A 17,770-nucleotide genomic window follows, 5' to 3' on the forward strand; every position below is an offset into this window, starting at 1 on the left:
AAGTTCATAGCTACAAGCTAGTTTTGTCGAAGAAAGCTTATATTTTGCTCATGATCTGATAACAGGACAATAGTTTGAATGAATGATACTCTGGAGAAGGGTGTCATACTTTCTTCATTACATGTTTTATTATCTAATGGTGCATTGTATATTCATTCAAAATAATAAACTGACTGTAACCAAATGAAATAATGAACTTACAACATATAAATAAATAAACTTGCATTATTTGAATACCTGTTTTTTGTTTTCAGTACAATCACAAAGGTACCACTTTTGTTGTTCTGTTTTTATTTTAAACTTTTCTGAACGCAATAGTTTAAGAACGCATCAATAGATATTAGATAATAACCTCTTTCTAGGTTTTATTCTATTTTAACTATGTTCTGATTCATGTATTTGAACCAGCTAATCTGTTTAAAAAAATCATCAACACTCCTATGAGTGCTCTTCATCTGAGTAATCTTTATAACCATGATCCTAAGATTTTCCCCATACTTCAACAAGGATTCAAGAGTACTCATTTTCTGCTCAGCATTTAGCAGTGACCTCACTGTGATCACAACTTCCTCCAAACACGGAATCACAAATCCTGAATTCATCTGAAAATATACCAAGTATCTTTATTAGATGAGATATTAGAGTAATATCATAAGTTAATACGAACTTACATGTTGCACATTGTTCCTCAGGTGTAATGCTGCAAACATGGCTCCATGAATATCAAACTTTTGCAGTTTTTTATGGTTGTTGAAAAAATCAACAAAATCAATCTCTGGAAATGGCTGAAGAGTCTCAAAGTCCCCAGTGAATTCAACCTTCATAAAGAGATGTTTCACCTCAGTTGCCAATTTTAGCATTTTACATATTGCATCCCAGTACCAACAGATTCCCCTCATAGACAAGAACTCTAAAGCTGGAAGATTTCCAAAGTCAACCCTGTATACCCTACCTAGAAGCAATTAATATAAAAAAATGTAAGCTCTTGGTATCACTTGTAAACAAGAAAAAATGGGTAAAAGAAATATCTAAATACAATAATCAAGAGTTAACTACCTGCTTTGTTGGATATTGAAAGATGCCTCAAATGCTGGGATTGAGGTACCACAATCACACTACAGCCTTGTACTTCAAAGGATTCAATAACTGGAGAGTTCAAAGTAAGTGAACAGTTCCCCATGCCATATATATCTAGCTTACACTCTTCCAAATATGTCAAGTTAATTGAAAGTGATAGAACACCTTGACATTTAAGGAGTAACAACCTAGTGACAAATGGACATGACTGAAACACAAAGTTCAACACAGGTTGGTCAACTTGTAAATCAATTAGTTCAAGATTCCTGAGGTTTTGAAATACATTCCATTTTGGGGAATGTAAAATTAAGACACCCCACAATCTCAAAGATTCCAAATTGCTTGCAGCACCAATACATTCCACCTTGGATTGTTTATCACTGATGTTATGGTCATTAGGCACGTCGTCCATTCGGAGTTCAAGATCACGAAGAGATTGACCTACGATTGACAACCATGACTCAATGCCAGCAGAAGAGAAAGGGCTATACACGACTAGCTTTTCCAACTGCAGAACCCTTGACAGCATTCTTCTGATAATGGTGTCAGAACTTTCTCCGGTGGAACAAATGTTGTCAAATGAGTTGTGAGGGAAGCGAAGGGCTTTGATGTAAGCCGTCGAGTCATTCCATCTCTTAGAAACACAATTGCAAGCTGCCACTTCACGGGCATCATTGATACGGGACAAGATGACTTGAAGGAGGACATCAGGTAGAGACTCCATTACTACAAACAAGATAAAAGATATATTATATGACATATTCTAGAATTACACAATTAAAATAAGAAACAACACAAATTGGGGATCAAGCAGAGTTATTGGAAACGTCCATGAAGCTGAAATTGTCTTTAATCTCGTACTCAAATTGTAGCATTTGCTTTCCTAGAACAATATTACTCTCTCAGTCTCCGTAAAATTTAGTTCTAAATCCTTCAAAGTATCCTATCAAAACTCACTGATTATACAATGAAGAAGATAGGTTTCTACAAACATAAGCTCAAACAAATTAAAGATATTTATCTCTCACACTAAGTATTTGAAAAGTCATACATTCATATATACACACATATGTATATATAGTTGGTTCATAATATAAAAATTACTTACTGAACATTAGGCAATTACAAAAAAATGGTGGTATCAAGCAAAATCATTAAAAAATTCTATTAAACTTAGAGTTTTATTGCTTTCACAATCAAATTGTAGCATTTCCTTCATCAAAGTACTAATCGGACAATGTCCTTGTGGTCTGTTTGGAAATTGCATTTTAGAAGGAATGGATGGAGGGAGAAGACTTCAAAACAATATCACAAATGTATTTAATGGCTCTCAAACATTTCCGTTGAAAAACCGACTCACAAACAGACATTTACGATCTATGTTTGTGAGTTGAGTTTTGGAGGGTAAGAGAAATGGAAGACTTGAAAGTCATGAAATACACTTGTGAGATGATTTCAGTTCCAATTTCTTCAAAGTATCCCATGAAAAAACTCTACCTCAATAATTCAGTAAACTTTGCACTACAGCTATAATCATAGAGATAATCCAAATTTCAATAACAAAAGCTCCAAAAACAAAATTAAAAAAATATAAACATACACATTAACCACATCAAAAATCAAACATAATTAGCTGATAGCTTAAAACTCAAAAATACCTTTATGTCAAATTTAACAATATACATTCATGCAGATTTACAATTAAAAATTAAATTTCGAGCGCGGTTAGAGAAATTAATCGATGCAGATACGAGTCCAAAACCGAAATATGATTTATAGACAGAAACAGAAAAAAGGAGCAATAGAAATCGAAAATACCAGTGAGGTTGCATCGAAGCCTCAGAAGAAAGAGGGTTTTGATATTTTAATTTCGAAATGTGAAAATGAAGAGAGTGATAGTTCCATTATATACTTGAAGCCTTGTAGGGATGTTTTGAAAAAAAAGAAGACAGAAATGGAAGAAAACGTTTGCGACCGCGTGAGTTAAAATCAGAACCAGCCCGCTTTCATTTTCAAATCTCAAATAATTCCTACACGTGCTACACTAAGGATAGTTCCAACAAGTGCTTCAAAAACAAATAAAAATATAATCTAATAATCTATGTTGTTTTTAATTACAATGAAATAATTATGAAGAGAAATAATTATGAAGAGAAAGAATAACTTTCATTTTTTATACTAAAGAGGCCTTGTTGAAATGAATAAGATTATCTAACTAGCCTTGGTTGGATTACACCAATATAATACATGATGGATAATATATTATCCTAGATGAATTTAATTTGTACAAGTGTTTTTTATACTGTCATCAAATCATCGATCACTGATTTATTAATTATCATTGATTCTGAAACAAAAATAATACAAATCAATGGTGAATAATATGCTGACAATAAAAAAAATTTATATTGTCAATACACAGATTTTAAACTCTTATTAAATTACATTTTGAATACATGTATAATAATTTCTTTTCTAATGTGATTGTGATTTTAAGTTGTTGAAATTATGTGGTACTCACACATAGAGAAAGTTATGGTTTATAATGATCCTATTAGTTTAGCCAATAATACATAATTAGTTAACCTTATCTAATAAGATTAAGAGTTATGATTATTAGTGATTTTATTGGATAGAAGTGTATACACCAAATTTGATGTCTAGCTGTCAAAATAGCGATTTATACTAACCTGATGCTAGATTCTCATACCAACTTATAAGAGTCAAATTTAATAATGGACATTATTTTAATACTTTGATGAAAAGCTACTTTTCAATTACTCCTCATAAATGAAATAGCTAAATTTTAAAATAAATAGTTTTTTTATTTCAATTTAAAATTATCTCATTCATAAATATACGGATATATCTTTTAATTTTGAGCATTCAAATAAGATCTTATAGTCTATGTTATATATTTTCATTCACAATAGTATCTCACTTGAGTCAATATATATATGAGATAGATTTAAATTGAAATAAAAAACTATTTGTTTTGAAATTTAATTATTTCATTTATGAGAAATAAATGAAAAAGAGTTTTTCATTAAAGTAGGAAAGTATGCCTATTATTAAATTTGACTCATACCAATTGCTCTGGTCAAGAATGGAGCGCATGATTAGTACAAATTGTTCTTTTGACCAATTATATATCAAAATTAATATGAATTAGTTCGAAGCAATCAATTTAAGCATAAAATTAGTGACACAGTCGGTTGAACTGATTTGACTCGACCATTTTAATCAGTTTTAAAATAACATCAAAACTACAATATTTTTAGTAGAAAAATATGGTTCTTTCATCTTAAATGAAATAATTAAATTTCAAAACAAATAATTTTTTATTTTAATTTAAATCTACATCATTCATATATATGTTGATGTATCTTTTAATTTGTACCTTTAAAATAAGATTCAATTTGGAATAAAAAACTATTTGTTTTGAAATTTAATTATTTCATTAATTAGGAATAATTGAAAATTAGTTTTTCATTAAAGTAATATGGTGATGCCTATTATTAAATTTGGTTTATACATGCACAAAAAGTATTAAATCACCATGCAATTTTTAATGTAAGTTTAATAATATTACAATTTATTATCATATTTTTCTATTACATAAATTATAATATTATTTATACTCAATAAAAATTAATATAATTGTCTAAAATGAAATATATAACAATTAAATATTTAATACTCAAAAATAAGAATGTGGGTCGACAGACACGCAGTGACTGTTGACACGCTAGTACATATAAAGACAATTGTTTTTTATAAGGAAAAAACAACTAATTTAATTATATTCATTCGTTTAATTTTATGGTATTTATATTCAATACTTAAAACAATTAATATAAAATAAGCAAAAACATGAACAACTTCCTAAAACTATAATGTGATAATCTTCCTCCTTGCTTAATAAAGAAAATAAAAAGTATCTATATTTAATACTTTAAAAATTCCTACCTTTTCAGTTTTATTTCCTAGTTACAATTATTCTTAAATACACTTTAGCTGAATTTTGACGAGAAATTGACTCGAGTTTTATTTAGGTGATAAAATATATCTGAGACAAATAAATAAATACATGACATAAATTTTTTATTCTAAAGTGTAATAAAATCTTTTATCAAGAATATATAAATATATTGTATTGAAATCATAACTAAACATTTTGAAGATAATAAATATCTCACTTTACAATATAGTATTTTATTTTTTGAATCTTAAAATGATACCATTATAAGTTTATAACACTTGCTACAATTCTTATAAAAATAAAGCATAATATGACATGGTAAACAAAAAAATAAAGATAATATTATTACATGTCAAAAGTGGTATATTTTTCCTACTAAACGTATTGGTCGGATTAGAGCTGCAAATTTGGTCGTCCGAATACCAAAGTCCAATAAAAAGCTTATTTCCACTTCGAATTCAGATTCACCCAATCCGAACCAAAAAAGTTTGAGGTCCATTCGGTCTTAAAAATACCACAAAAACCACATAGCTATCTATTTTCAATGTGATTGATTAAACTTTTCTATAATATGAGTGAGTCACCTTTTAGCATGGCCAAACTCAAGTCCTATTCAGCTAGGTCAAAAGTTCAACATCTATTTGAACAAGACTTGTGATATTTAAACTCACTCATTTTTTCGATCTATTCAAGTTGACCCAAATCTCTTTATCAACTCTAGTTGTTAGATAACTATCTTTATATGCCTAACATCAATAATGATATGAATATATTACAAATCTTTGTTTTTGATAAGCAAATATTAGTATGTTAATATTTGTTGTAGATAAGACTCGAATTTTCAATATCTTTCACTTTATTCTTTAAGCCTCCCCTCTAATCATCAGGTTACTTTAATACCAAAATAACAACAAAGATTGAAGGAAACCAAAAAAGTTGATCAACTAGCACATCGTGAACGATGTTGACGATAATGATTAGTGATGGCTTAAATGTTCCCTCAAATTTCTTCATGAGCGAAATTCGCCCTCTTTTTATTATTTTTTTGTGTTGGTTAAGATTCACGAACATGTACAATCACACAATGCTAGTACATTCAAAGTTTTTTAGGACCATGTGTAAGACTGGGAACTATTGCGTAGGTGCAATAGGATAAAACAATTACTGCATCTTGAATGAGAAGTGGCGCTCAAGCAATTAAAGTGCTGATTCGCTGGCTAAGGACGGAAAAAGAGTAATATCATCATCAATCTTTGTGATGCTGCTGGGCGATGAATAATTTTATCCTTACTAAGCTTTAGGTTAGTTTGGGAGTTGGATTTTGGAGGGAAAAAAAAGGCTTAGAAACCATGAAATACATTGTGAGATGACTCACAAACTTTCATTTTCCTTTCATTACCCTCCAAAATCCAACTCCCAAATTAATCCTGAAGTTTATTGTTTATTTCTACGATGTATCAAAATATAATCCATCGGTCACATTTTTTTTAAAAAACTAACATAGAGCAGTGACATGGCTATGTTAGTCAATGAGCATTTAGGCTTTCCCACTTTGTTTATAGACATTTGGTGGAGAAACTAACATTGCATAACCAAACATGTTTGAAACTCAACATATTTGATATGTGTAATTATGTTTATTCCAGTGCTTTAAGAATGTGATTGTGTCTAGTTTGAACAATCTTATTTCAGTCGAATATAAGTTAATACAACTTGATATTAGTAATGGTAATTGGTAAAGGGTTTGCTCAGCTTGTTTAACCTGTGCCCTCATATTATAAGTGATTATGGGTATGCTTGCCGGTGCATATTGATAAATAATAAAAAATACATTAAACTAAACACAAACAAATTAAACTAGGAATTTAAAGAAACAAAAAAAAAACTTAAACTTAAATTTATGATGTTATATTACAAATATTTTGAAGTAACATAACAACTTATTTCAATTTTAAGAATTTTAAACATTAGCCCCACAAGCCATTTACCTTTAACTTAATATGAAGATATGAAGGTATAATATGTAAATACTTCAGGCAAAATGGACAAATAGACTAAAATGAGGCACTAACCACAAAAAACAATGAGATATATAAGTTGGCGAGCCAAGCGAGAATTACCTGTTTTACCATCGTTATTTAATATGAATAACTTTTCATGCATTGAAATACAAAAAAGATTATAATACATAATTAGAAATAAAAGGAATTAGAATTCTGATTCATGAAAGTCTGGGAATTAATTCTGATAATTAGATTAAATTCATCCATGAAATATATCCCAGAGTGAAGACAAATTAAAGATAAGTTTGTATTCTTAAACAAAGAAAATCCAGCTTGTATCATCCCATAACCCAAACTGAACTCTCATATTCAACTGCAGTTGTGTGCTCATATTATCCCCAACAAACACCAATCATTTTCTCTCTTTAAACCCCCTTACTCCTCTCTGGGATAAGAATAAGAAAATCCTCGCCCATTTTTTATCTATCCATCCAAACACGGCCTACGCAATTATGCTCCAAACACCACTTACCTCTCGTTTGTCTCCGAAACCGTCGTTGCCGTTGCTTCCAAGACGCGGTTCGATCCAACTTCCGAGACGAGTTTCGGTGGTGAAAGCGTTCTCTGAAGCCGCGGAGGTGGAGAACGAGAATGGCTCTATGTCGCTGTTGGAACGTTGCTTTGTGGCACCGTCGAGTCATGGTAATGGCTCAGTGTCTCTGTCTTCTTCGGCGGGTTTGAGTCCTGTCATGAAGGGACAATACGGTGCGTTAGGTTCGGTGACTTTGGAGAAATCGAAACTTGATACGTCGCAAAAGCAAACTAAGTCTAGCCCTGAGGTTTGTCTTTTTTTTTCCTCTCTCTCTCGATTTTTTATTTTATGCAAATTAGGTTTCAGAATGTGGAGTTTGTTTAATTGAAATTGAGTGATGATGAACGATTAATTGAGAATTAGAAATCAAGTATTAATTTCGCCAAACTGGTTGATGAGATATTGAATTAACATACTAACATTACAGGAGATAGCGTGCTTGATTTTCCTCACGATTTGTGTTATATTGAGTTGCCACGGATACTGAATTTAATTATAGTAGCCTATTGTGTTGACTCACTGGTTTGAGCTTGGAATGATTTAAGAGAATTTGATAGAACATAGTTGATGTTGTGCCTGATTTGTTGAACTAAATCACAATGAAAATTCATGTGAATTATGTCTTAATTTATTTCAGTTTAAACGTGTAAAACAGTTACACAGGTTTAGTCCTAGTGTCTTGTAGTTAAGACTAAGTGTTGCTTGTAAAGAGAAACACACAGTCCTTAAAGTTTACCCTGTTTTGAAGTGGACACCATTTACTTGGAATTTTGGTGAGAGGTCTTTAAACTTTCAGAAACAAGAAAACAGAAACTTCCATTCTTAAATGAGCGAAACCGTTAACTACATGGTTTGCTGGTGTTCATTAATACATGCGGCAACCTAACTTGTCCTTGTGATTTTTTTACAAGAATTAATTTTTTTCTATTTTTAAGCTAGTTTCTTTAATTACGATTTTGAATGAAGGAACACTTTATTTGAGTGTTTATAGAGAAAAGGAGCATCCAAAGGATGCCCTATTGGATAAAAAACACTTTGTTAGTTAATTGGTGGTATCATACCGATATTATATTAGAAATTATTGGTGAATAATATTTTGAAAACTTCTTCACAAGTGTAAGGAGTGATTTGAAAAGAAAAAAAATAGGGACGGGGCTTCAAATGAGATTAAATCTTGAGTTTAAACTTGTTTTAATTTATTCCCCAATTAACTATATCCTTTTCTTCTTCATCATTGTCTATTACTTGGAGAAAAGACATTAATTACAGTTGTCCTGCAATATCTTCCCCTCTAGCTATTAACTTATATATAGTGTGAGAGATACCGGACTAGTTAGTGAGTGCTATGCAGGATTAGTTACGGGAAATGGCCATTTTATTGTTGTTGAATCATAAATAATGCATAAAATGACAATCTTTACTCTAAGTGTACTGTGTGGTTTGAGTTACTGTATTTAAATTTGTAGCTTCTGGTTGCAAAACATGAGTTGGGCAGTGGCTGTGATTTCACAAATTCAATTTTATGCTTTTTTAGCAAGTTAGTTGAATTCTGTAAGCTTCTTTTGGGCCCTTTGCAAACTCTCTGGAATGTGCTGAAAGTAATTAACGTCTTAAATATTGCAGCTAGACATTGGGGGAGGCAGTGGGGGTCTTGGAAAGAACATCAGTCATGGTGGTGGTGACGGAGGAGACGATGGTGGTGACGATGATGATTACTTTGATGACTTTGAAGATGGTGATGAGGGAGATGAGGGTGGCTTGTTTAGAAGAAGGATAATTCTTGAAGAGGTTAGAAATCTCATTTAGGCTAATTTCAAGGGGTTTCCTTTTTCCTATTTACTGTTTAAATACATGCCATTTTAGTTGCTGTCATTTGACATTTCCTAAAGGAATGACATATATTCTGTCGTTCTTGCAGCTTTTTGATCGTAAATTTGTGGATGCCGTGCTAAATGAATGGCAGAAGACAATGATGGATTTGCCTGCTGGGTTTCGGCAAGCATATGAAATGGTATAGTATTTTCAAATATACCTTCAAGCTGCAAAGAATATATATCTTTATACTGTCTGAAATCTCACTTTTAGGGGTTGGTGAGCTCAGCTCAAATGGTCAAATTCTTAGCAACCAATGCCAGGCCAACCACCAGTAGGTTTATTTCCCGAACCTTTCCGCAAGGAATGTCAAGGGCTTTCATTGGCAGGTAATTTTAGTTTTGCCCTAGTTGATGTCAATTGTTATTAAAATATTTATTATCTACCGTATGTGCCATATTTATTATGCTATATTTTAATATTTTGATATGACTGGATATTCTTGCTGCTTAATTATTAGTTTTTTGTTTTTGGCTTAAGCTTTTCTTTACATACAGATATGAAGGAGAGTAAAAATTGTCTAAAATGCACAAACTTTCAATTGGAGAGACAGTGCTCAACATTTCCCTCACAATTACGGGTAGACAGCCCACTTAGTTTGAGCAACAAAGTTGCTAATTAACTTTGTTCCACCCACCTACCTACCCATCAACTGTTTTTTTCCTTTTCCAGTTTTTTCCACATGCATCAGGATTAGTTTGATGCCACAGTTATTTGCTCCCACGATTACCACTTCAGAAACACTCTTCTCTTGGAACTTGGTGGACATATGGTGTCCTATGAATATATAAACCTACGCTCTTCCTTTCAATCTCCCTTAGAATATGAGGCTTTATTTTATGCTCATGGATAAGGGAGTATATTCTGTTGTCAAGTGCCTCAAAGGCTTAAACACAAGAACATGGAATCAATGTCCTCCCACATGGCCATATCTGATATAACTTAGTAACTTAATATATCTTCTGTATTTTGCAATTTTATGAAATGGAAGTTAATCTATATTTTTTAGCTCTTGAACACTCTAGTTGTTGTGTATGATTAATTGGTTATTTATGTGATCTCATTTTAATATTGTATTGCACAGGTTGCTTGCTGATCCTGCATTCATGTATAGGTTTCTATTAGAGGGGGCTGCTTCTATAGGTTTCTCAGTGTGGTCAGAGTTTGAAAATCGGAAGGGAAGGTATGCTGTTTGTTTCAAATTGATATGAAGGTTTGTATGGTCGCAATTGATGGTTAACTGTTACTTTAACCGTGCTATAGGATAAAACAGGAGTGGGATCTTGCACTTATCAACGTGCTCACAGTTGCAGCATGCAATGCAGTAGTTGTTTGGTCACTTGCTCCTTGCCGATCGTATGGCAACACTTTCCGTTTCGATTTGCAAAATACACTGCAGAAGCTTCCAAACAATATTTTTGAAAACAGCTACCCACTTAGGGAATTTGACTTGCAAAAGAGAGCTTTATGCTTTCTATTCAAGGCTGCCGAGTTGTGCATGGTTGGTTTAAGTGCTGGTGCTGTACAGGGTGCATTATCAAACACTTTGGCAAGGAAAAAGGAGGGAAGGTAATAGGGGTTCAAACCCACCCGTGTTCAATAACAGTAAATTCATTTACTTGTTAAAATATTGAGTTTTAGCTGTGACTGAATGCATGACCTGTGCTAATACATATTTTACCCCACTGTGTGTATTACCTGACATGTCAGCAGGTTATCTGTGACGGTTCCAAGTGTGAGCAGTAATGCATTTGGTTATGGTGCTTTCCTTGGAATTTATGCGAACTTGAGATATCAACTGTTATGTGGATTTGATAGAGCAATGATTAACCGTTTTGATGTAATTGGAGTTGCACTGTTCTTCAGCACTGCGTTCAGGTCTGCTTCTTCCCCCATTAAATGAATTGTTTTTCATGCTGCTACTATACTCTATATCTAGAGTTCAGTGATTTAACTTTTTTGCCAGTAATTTATGTCTATGGCTTCCCCTCTATTCTCCTGTTTCAATTATTGGCTTGGCATTATAGAGGCACACATATCTAACATCTGGTTTTTGTGTTGTATATGATTTTAACGTAGTAGCATTTTAAGATAATCAGTATTTTCTGTGTTGCATATGACTTTTTCATCTTTATTTAAAGGAAAGACTATTTGCAGAAGAAAATTTTATTCAGATGGATTACCATTATTTTTGGCCTTATCAACACCAGAACTGAGTTCTCTTTACCACTTGACTGTAACAACTCTTACCAATGGTTTTAGATAATTTCAGAAGAAATTATTGGGAACTTTTGATGTATTATTCTCTGAGCATTTAACATGGATTATATGCAGGGTAATGAATGTTCAATTAGGGGAGACCTCCAGGCGCACTTGGCTTGGGATTGAGGCAGATCCACTGGCTCAGTCTGATGAAAAGTTGAAAGCTTATACCAGGCCTTCTGAGAATGTTGAGAAGTCATCCTCAAAATGGTTTATATCGAAGAATGCACTTGTTTCTGGGCTTGGACTCTTGGGCATCAAACAAGGGAAGCTAGACTCTGGCGCAGAATCTTCAGCTCCTAAAGCTCGAAGAAAACGGATTGTTCGGAAGAAGGTTGTTGCAGGAACAGCTTAATTTTTGTTATGTAAACATAGTTATTCAATTTTTGCTGTTTGATAATTGCTAGAGTCTACTTTCTGGTAGTGTCCTTAGAGGTTTCTTGCTGCCCTCTGAAGGGGTGATTAGTGGCCAAGATTTTTCGCCACATCAACTAAGTTGGAGGAGGATTTTATCATTTAGATACTTCTTTACCAATCCTTATATAGATCCTTTGAGCTTTGAAGATTGAATCTTTACTATATTCCAATCTTTTAAGTAGAGCAGTTTTTTCTTTTGCAAAATAAACTCCTGTATGTATCCAAACTCATTTGAGTTGAGAATATAGTTCCCTATATCTTATTTCATTTGTTTCACTTTCAAGAGTCGGTTATCTTCTGTCAATGAAATAATCATATACAACGTGATATGTTTTAAGGTTTAACCATCTTGTTAACTGTTAGATTTTTATGGAATTAAGCGCACCGTATCGTCTAAGTAATAAAATCCGGTAAAGTACCAAGATATCGTCCTCAGGGAGCATAATGGATTTACACTAATTCCTACAAGAATTAGTTGAGCAATATTTATGATGATGTTTTTATACAATTTGTGTTTAGTTGTGAAAAATCGTAAATTGAACGAAAAACAAATAAAATAAATTGAAATTGAAATGCATCATTCTTTCCTATTGAAATCCATGGATTCAATTCCAAGTGACTTGTGAAGTTAATGATTCAGATGCACAATTCATTCAAACCATTCACCTCAATCCCTTGAGTGTAAAATTCTTAGATAATCACTTAAATACCAATTCCTTGGATATTTGACCGATTAACTAGTATTAAGTTCCATGTAAAAGCAATTCAAGCATCATTCTCCATTCCAAGAGCAATGATATATGAAAGGAAGATAATCCAAGTTCGGTGTCAAATTTAACTTCCCAATTAAACTTGAACCCAAAACAAGAAATTAGTAGCAAAGTAAATCATGCATTAAGAACAAGATGAACTTCTCAAAAATCAAATAACAATTACAATGGAATCGAATCCAGGAGTACAAAGGTTAGAAGATTACATTTTAAATCTCACGACAAAATCTAATCACTCATTCTCACCATTACAACGCTCGAATCATGAAGTTATACAAGGAATAATGTGAAATAGAATCGTTTCCACGATTTCTATCCTAATCCCCCTATATTTCGTGCCAAGAATTGCTTTAGAAGTGTTTCGATCACCTCTCTTTTAGTCCAGAACTACCTATATCAGGTACTAATTGCTACTCTCTCGCTCAAGCTAGAGATTCTTGCTTGAGCGAGAGAAGATGACCTTTCCATGCCTGAACACCTTGCCTGGGCGAGGGTTATCAGTGTTTTCTGATAATTTTCCTCTGAATTATGGCTTGAGTGACCATTCCCTCGCTTGGGCGAGACTTGTGCTGTTCATAAACTTATTCTTTTCTTTTTTTTCCTCCTTTATTCATCATCTCTTAACCTGCAAACAACAACACATAATTAAATTCTTAAACAATACAAGATTACTAGATTATCGGGAATTGTATGCAATTACTTCAGAAATCCACACAAAATACCCAAAATCATATACATTTCATTAACATTTTGACACTTAACATTAACGAATTTCTCTCTCAAAATTCTTTTATACTCTTATTCCATTATGCTGAATAAATTTTTTAATAACGTCTATTGAATAAAACAAAAACATTTGTCATAAAAGTGCACAAGCTTTGGTAAATAACATTTTCTAGAAGATTACAATAGCATTTTTGTTGTTCACTGTTTCTTTTTAGTTGAAAGTAAACAAAAAAAAATTATCCTTGAAAAAAATACCTTTTTCTCTTCTAGTCTACTACCTTAAATGTGACAATGACTTATGAACTATAGGAATGAGTATGTTTTACACTCCATAAAAGTGTAATGATTGGTGTAATAAAAAATGATTACTTGAACTTATTAATTTTTCTTTTGAAAAAGCTACAACTAAATTATGCAGCATTAAATATAGCGTTCAACAATAATAATCTTGTCTTTTACCTATGTGGTAGTTTTGGTGGTTACTTTAAGCCAACAACATTAAAAGACCTGTTTTTTTAATGATTAAAAAGACTATTACATCTAGATTGTCCATTTTTAAAAATCATCAACCCCTTTCAATTTAGGAAAAGAATGGAGGGTACATAATTTCTCTTTCTTATTTTCAACTTTTGTTGGTTCATTGAAAAGAATAGACAAATTGAAACTAGTACAAGAGGGAGAGGTCCATCTATAAGATTTGGATTCCTCCCATAGAAACAATATCCTATATCCTTAATCTATCTTGAGTGTCTAGACTAATCTTAAACATGAAAGTCCACTATTATATTTCTCAATCAATCATCCAAAAGCAAAATTGGAACATTATTTACAATTTTTGAAAGTCGCTCAATTTAAGTATACATTTTATTAGAATTATGTGAATTGCTTCAACGATATCACTCTTAAATTTCTTACTTTCAACTTTAACATGTAATATATTGGTGTATAAAAGCATTTTCACTTAAAATATGTGGAACAATAAATGTCAGTGTTTGAACTGATAAACATTGAATTGACAAAGACAGTAATTACAAACTTGAGTGGGAGACAATATGGACAACCCATTTTGCATCCTCCTTTTTCAGAGTCAAAAAGCACAGAGTGGACAGTGAAATCACAAGGCAAGAGCATAAGAAACCATGGTAAAATAGAATCAAGGAAGATGCTTGGTGTAGATGTTTTAGAATCACATCTCCTCACATTTGAGGTAATACAATAAAAATGTAAATGTGTATAAGATATGGTAAAATCAGTTATAATCATTATTCATGAATTAAAGCCCCATTATCTTTAACCAGCTGGAAAGTGTTGCACCTCAAGGACATGGGAATCTTTATTATAAAAGAGAAGCGGATTTCTGTCATAAATGTCAAACATGATTAACCTGATATATACTCATAGAAACTTTTATTTATGAACACCAAAACATGTACATACCAATACAGCGTCCAATGTTCTTTCCTTGTATTTCAGGAAATGTGCTTGGTATCACATTTGGTGTCAAAAATTTGGTTTTCAAATAGTAGAATTGAAGTAAATATGTTATATACAAATGATGGAGTAGTTCATACCAAATATAGCCCCCATATACGTATACACATATATATAGACAGCATAGCACTCCATGCACTATAAAATGACACTCTTTTATTCAAAACTTATTGTCCAAAACATTATTTATTCTTCCTCATTTCTTTATCACAAGTCACAACATATAGTCCCATCTTCAAATAAACCTGATGACCCAGAATTTTCCATTTCCTTGTGTTTTCTCTTTTGCTCTTAGGGTTTCTCAAAGGCATTGTTCCATAGCCATTTTGGCATTCTGTCCACCTCCTCTACTATTAGGTTATTTGATGCATGCAAGATGGTGACAGTTTTGGAGGTGGCCAGTGGGCCAAACAAGTTGTGTGAATCTGTCTTTGAGAAACCCCATTGAGGGCTCAATACTCCATTTTTTCCTGCTGAACATGTATCTTAGCTTCTTCTAGATCATGCAGTTTTAATTTGTTTTTTTTTTTGCAGGGTTTCCACTAATCATAAAATGCCATGCTTATGGTCCCCTCCTTTGATGAAAATACTTGATGGTAACAAGCAATATAAGCAATACCTTTTGAAGGTACTTAGCAATATACATTTGTTTGAGTTTAATATTGTAGTTTTTTTATATAATGCATTGCATTAATTTTACTTAATAGTTAATGATAAATAATAAATGATTCAATTGACATTACAAAAAAATATTACATTATACATAGAAAAATTTATCTTCTTTTATGATAACTGAATTCTTTCAATTAAAGAGCTTTTAACATGTGAGTGAAATAGATTTGATTTACTTAGACAGATTTGTCTAAGAATAAATATAATTTTTTAATGATTGTCCAATAAATTAATGATTTTGTTTTATCTTATAAATACATTATTTTATTGGCTATCACAAATAAATTTAAATATTAATATTATTTAACATATATATTTACCTTGTTAGAAATATTATTTCATTATTATATTACATTATTTGTATGAGTTAATTTACCAATTAATATTCCTCTTTTATTATTTTTTTCCCTTTGATAACATCTGGAGCAAGCCCAGTTAATATCCTGCTCCATGGAATTCTTATTCAATGACCCATTTACCCCAGTTGAAGATGTTAACGCAAATTTTAAGTTAAACAACAGACAAAAAATAATTGATTCGACATATTTATTTTTAAGATATAATGAGATGACACTTTTGTCCTTATATTCAAATGTAAAAGTGATAATTGACCTCTCACGATCTTTTCCCTATGCTATGAGATTATGTGTTTGTAACACTCCATAAGTATGTATTTACAGTTATGTAACCCCTACTAGATTGACATAAAGAGAATCTCCATCTGTGTGTTACATAACTTACATTGATCCTTCTCCTTATGGGGGTCTATGCTATTAAGGTTTTGGTTATGATCATGTGAGTGACAAATACAAGGTAGTGTTGATTTTCAATGATCCTCGCTGACCGGTAACAAAACTTTATGCGTATTTGGAGATTACTGTTGGAGAAAAATTTAGAATTTCAATTACATTTGTTGTTCACCATATAGGTTTGTTAGGAGATCTTGATCCATCAAATGTAGCATATAAATAAAACATATATAAGTAAGTTCGACTCAAAAATTTAAAATATTAAATTTTTGAATATCTTCTTATATATTCCTCAATTCATTCACTTCCATATAATGTGGAAATTCTTTATTATACTTGGAATACAAGTTAATGGTTTTTCCTCATATAGATCTTCACGTTATAATTGGGAGCCATAACCATAATGTTAATGTGGAGCCATTGTGATATGTGTGTCAGACAGTGGCCAAGTTCTGTTGAATTTTACAACCAATATAAGTTGACAAATATGTATTAAATACAATTAAGTTGATTTTTAATTAAATTTAAAATTATTACATATGGTGGTACTTGGTTTAAGATAGAGTTGTTTTGGCACATATGATTTTTATTCCATCTAGTGATATTATAATGGTTATGTATAACCCAAAGGATGAGCGGTTCAAGTATCCTAAAATTCAGTGGAACACAAGTTGCTATATAGAAACATATTTACACAATTACACTAATAGCCTACTTTCACCATGTTTCTGAATGTATGAAGTTTGTATTATTCGGTTATCATGCTTGTTGTTAAAACAAGTTTTTCCTTTACAAACTCGAGATAGTAGAACTGTTGGATATATTTGTAGCTTTATGCTCGTGTTATTTTATAGAATAAATACTTCATGTATGTTCTTATGTGTTGTGACATACACTGTCAAGAAAAGAAAGAGGAAAAGAATGAAGAAGATTAAAGAAGAAGATGATAGATTTTGTGTAGGAGAGAATGAACAACAGTTTTGAGAGTAATGATGGAAGAATGTGTATTTTCTATTATTGATCAAAATACAGAATAATAGACTTAAATAACACAAATTTCTACTGGTGAAAGTTTCTTCATTTTCTGTTATTCCCAAATTTCTACTAAACTTCTACCGATGTAAGTCTTCACATTTTATGTTACTAATGCTGAAATT

At 31.7% G+C, this 17,770-nt stretch overlaps 2 protein-coding genes across 3 annotated transcripts; one reads left to right on the plus strand and one right to left on the minus strand.

Moving 5' to 3' along the window:
* Nucleotides 1-205: 205 nt before the first annotated feature.
* LOC109338917 (F-box protein At1g10780-like) lies at nucleotides 206-3,051 on the minus strand. Its single transcript, XM_019576268.1, has 4 exons — nucleotides 2,896-3,051; nucleotides 1,057-1,803; nucleotides 672-952; nucleotides 206-602 (listed from the first exon to the last, which is right to left on the minus strand). Exons 2-4 carry the CDS (start codon nucleotides 1,799-1,801, stop codon nucleotides 366-368), a joined length of 1,263 nt encoding a protein of 420 aa, XP_019431813.1. The 5' UTR covers nucleotides 1,802-1,803; nucleotides 2,896-3,051; the 3' UTR covers nucleotides 206-365.
* A 4,404-nt stretch (nucleotides 3,052-7,455) lies between these two features.
* Nucleotides 7,456-12,481, plus strand: LOC109338921 (protein RETICULATA-RELATED 1, chloroplastic-like). 2 transcript variants are annotated; one of them, XM_019576273.1, is made up of 8 exons: nucleotides 7,456-7,901; nucleotides 9,278-9,442; nucleotides 9,573-9,665; nucleotides 9,740-9,855; nucleotides 10,611-10,709; nucleotides 10,790-11,095; nucleotides 11,237-11,404; nucleotides 11,861-12,481. In XM_019576273.1, the coding sequence occupies exons 1-8, from the start codon at nucleotides 7,575-7,577 to the stop codon at nucleotides 12,141-12,143; spliced, it is 1,557 nt and encodes a 518-aa protein (XP_019431818.1). In that variant the 5' UTR covers nucleotides 7,456-7,574; the 3' UTR covers nucleotides 12,144-12,481. The 2 variants fall into 2 exon arrangements, with proteins under 2 accessions (XP_019431818.1, XP_019431819.1); XM_019576274.1 differs by having other exon boundaries at nucleotides 7,460-7,901; nucleotides 11,240-11,404.
* Nucleotides 12,482-17,770: the final 5,289 nt, after the last annotated feature.

The sequence above is a fragment of the Lupinus angustifolius genome, unplaced genomic scaffold (assembly GCF_001865875.1).
Source record: "Lupinus angustifolius cultivar Tanjil unplaced genomic scaffold, LupAngTanjil_v1.0 Scaffold_49_2, whole genome shotgun sequence".
In the NCBI taxonomy this organism is placed as follows: Eukaryota; Viridiplantae; Streptophyta; class Magnoliopsida; order Fabales; family Fabaceae; genus Lupinus; species Lupinus angustifolius.

Coding starts and splice junctions, on each gene's coding strand:
- LOC109338917 (XM_019576268.1), bottom strand. CDS start 1,801: ATGGAGTCTCTACCTGATGTCCTCCTTCAAGTCATCTTGTCCCGTATC. Junction 953..1,056: donor TTCAATATCCAACAAAGCAG/GTAGTTAACTCT, acceptor AATTGCTTCTAG/GTAGGGTATACAGGGTTGAC. Junction 603..671: donor TGAGGAACAATGTGCAACAT/GTAAGTTCGTAT, acceptor GTATATTTTCAG/ATGAATTCAGGATTTGTGAT.
- LOC109338921 (XM_019576273.1), top strand. CDS start 7,575: ATGCTCCAAACACCACTTACCTCTCGTTTGTCTCCGAAACCGTCGTTG. Junction 9,856..10,610: donor TCAAGGGCTTTCATTGGCAG/GTAATTTTAGTT, acceptor TGTATTGCACAG/GTTGCTTGCTGATCCTGCAT. Junction 10,710..10,789: donor TTTGAAAATCGGAAGGGAAG/GTATGCTGTTTG, acceptor ACCGTGCTATAG/GATAAAACAGGAGTGGGATC.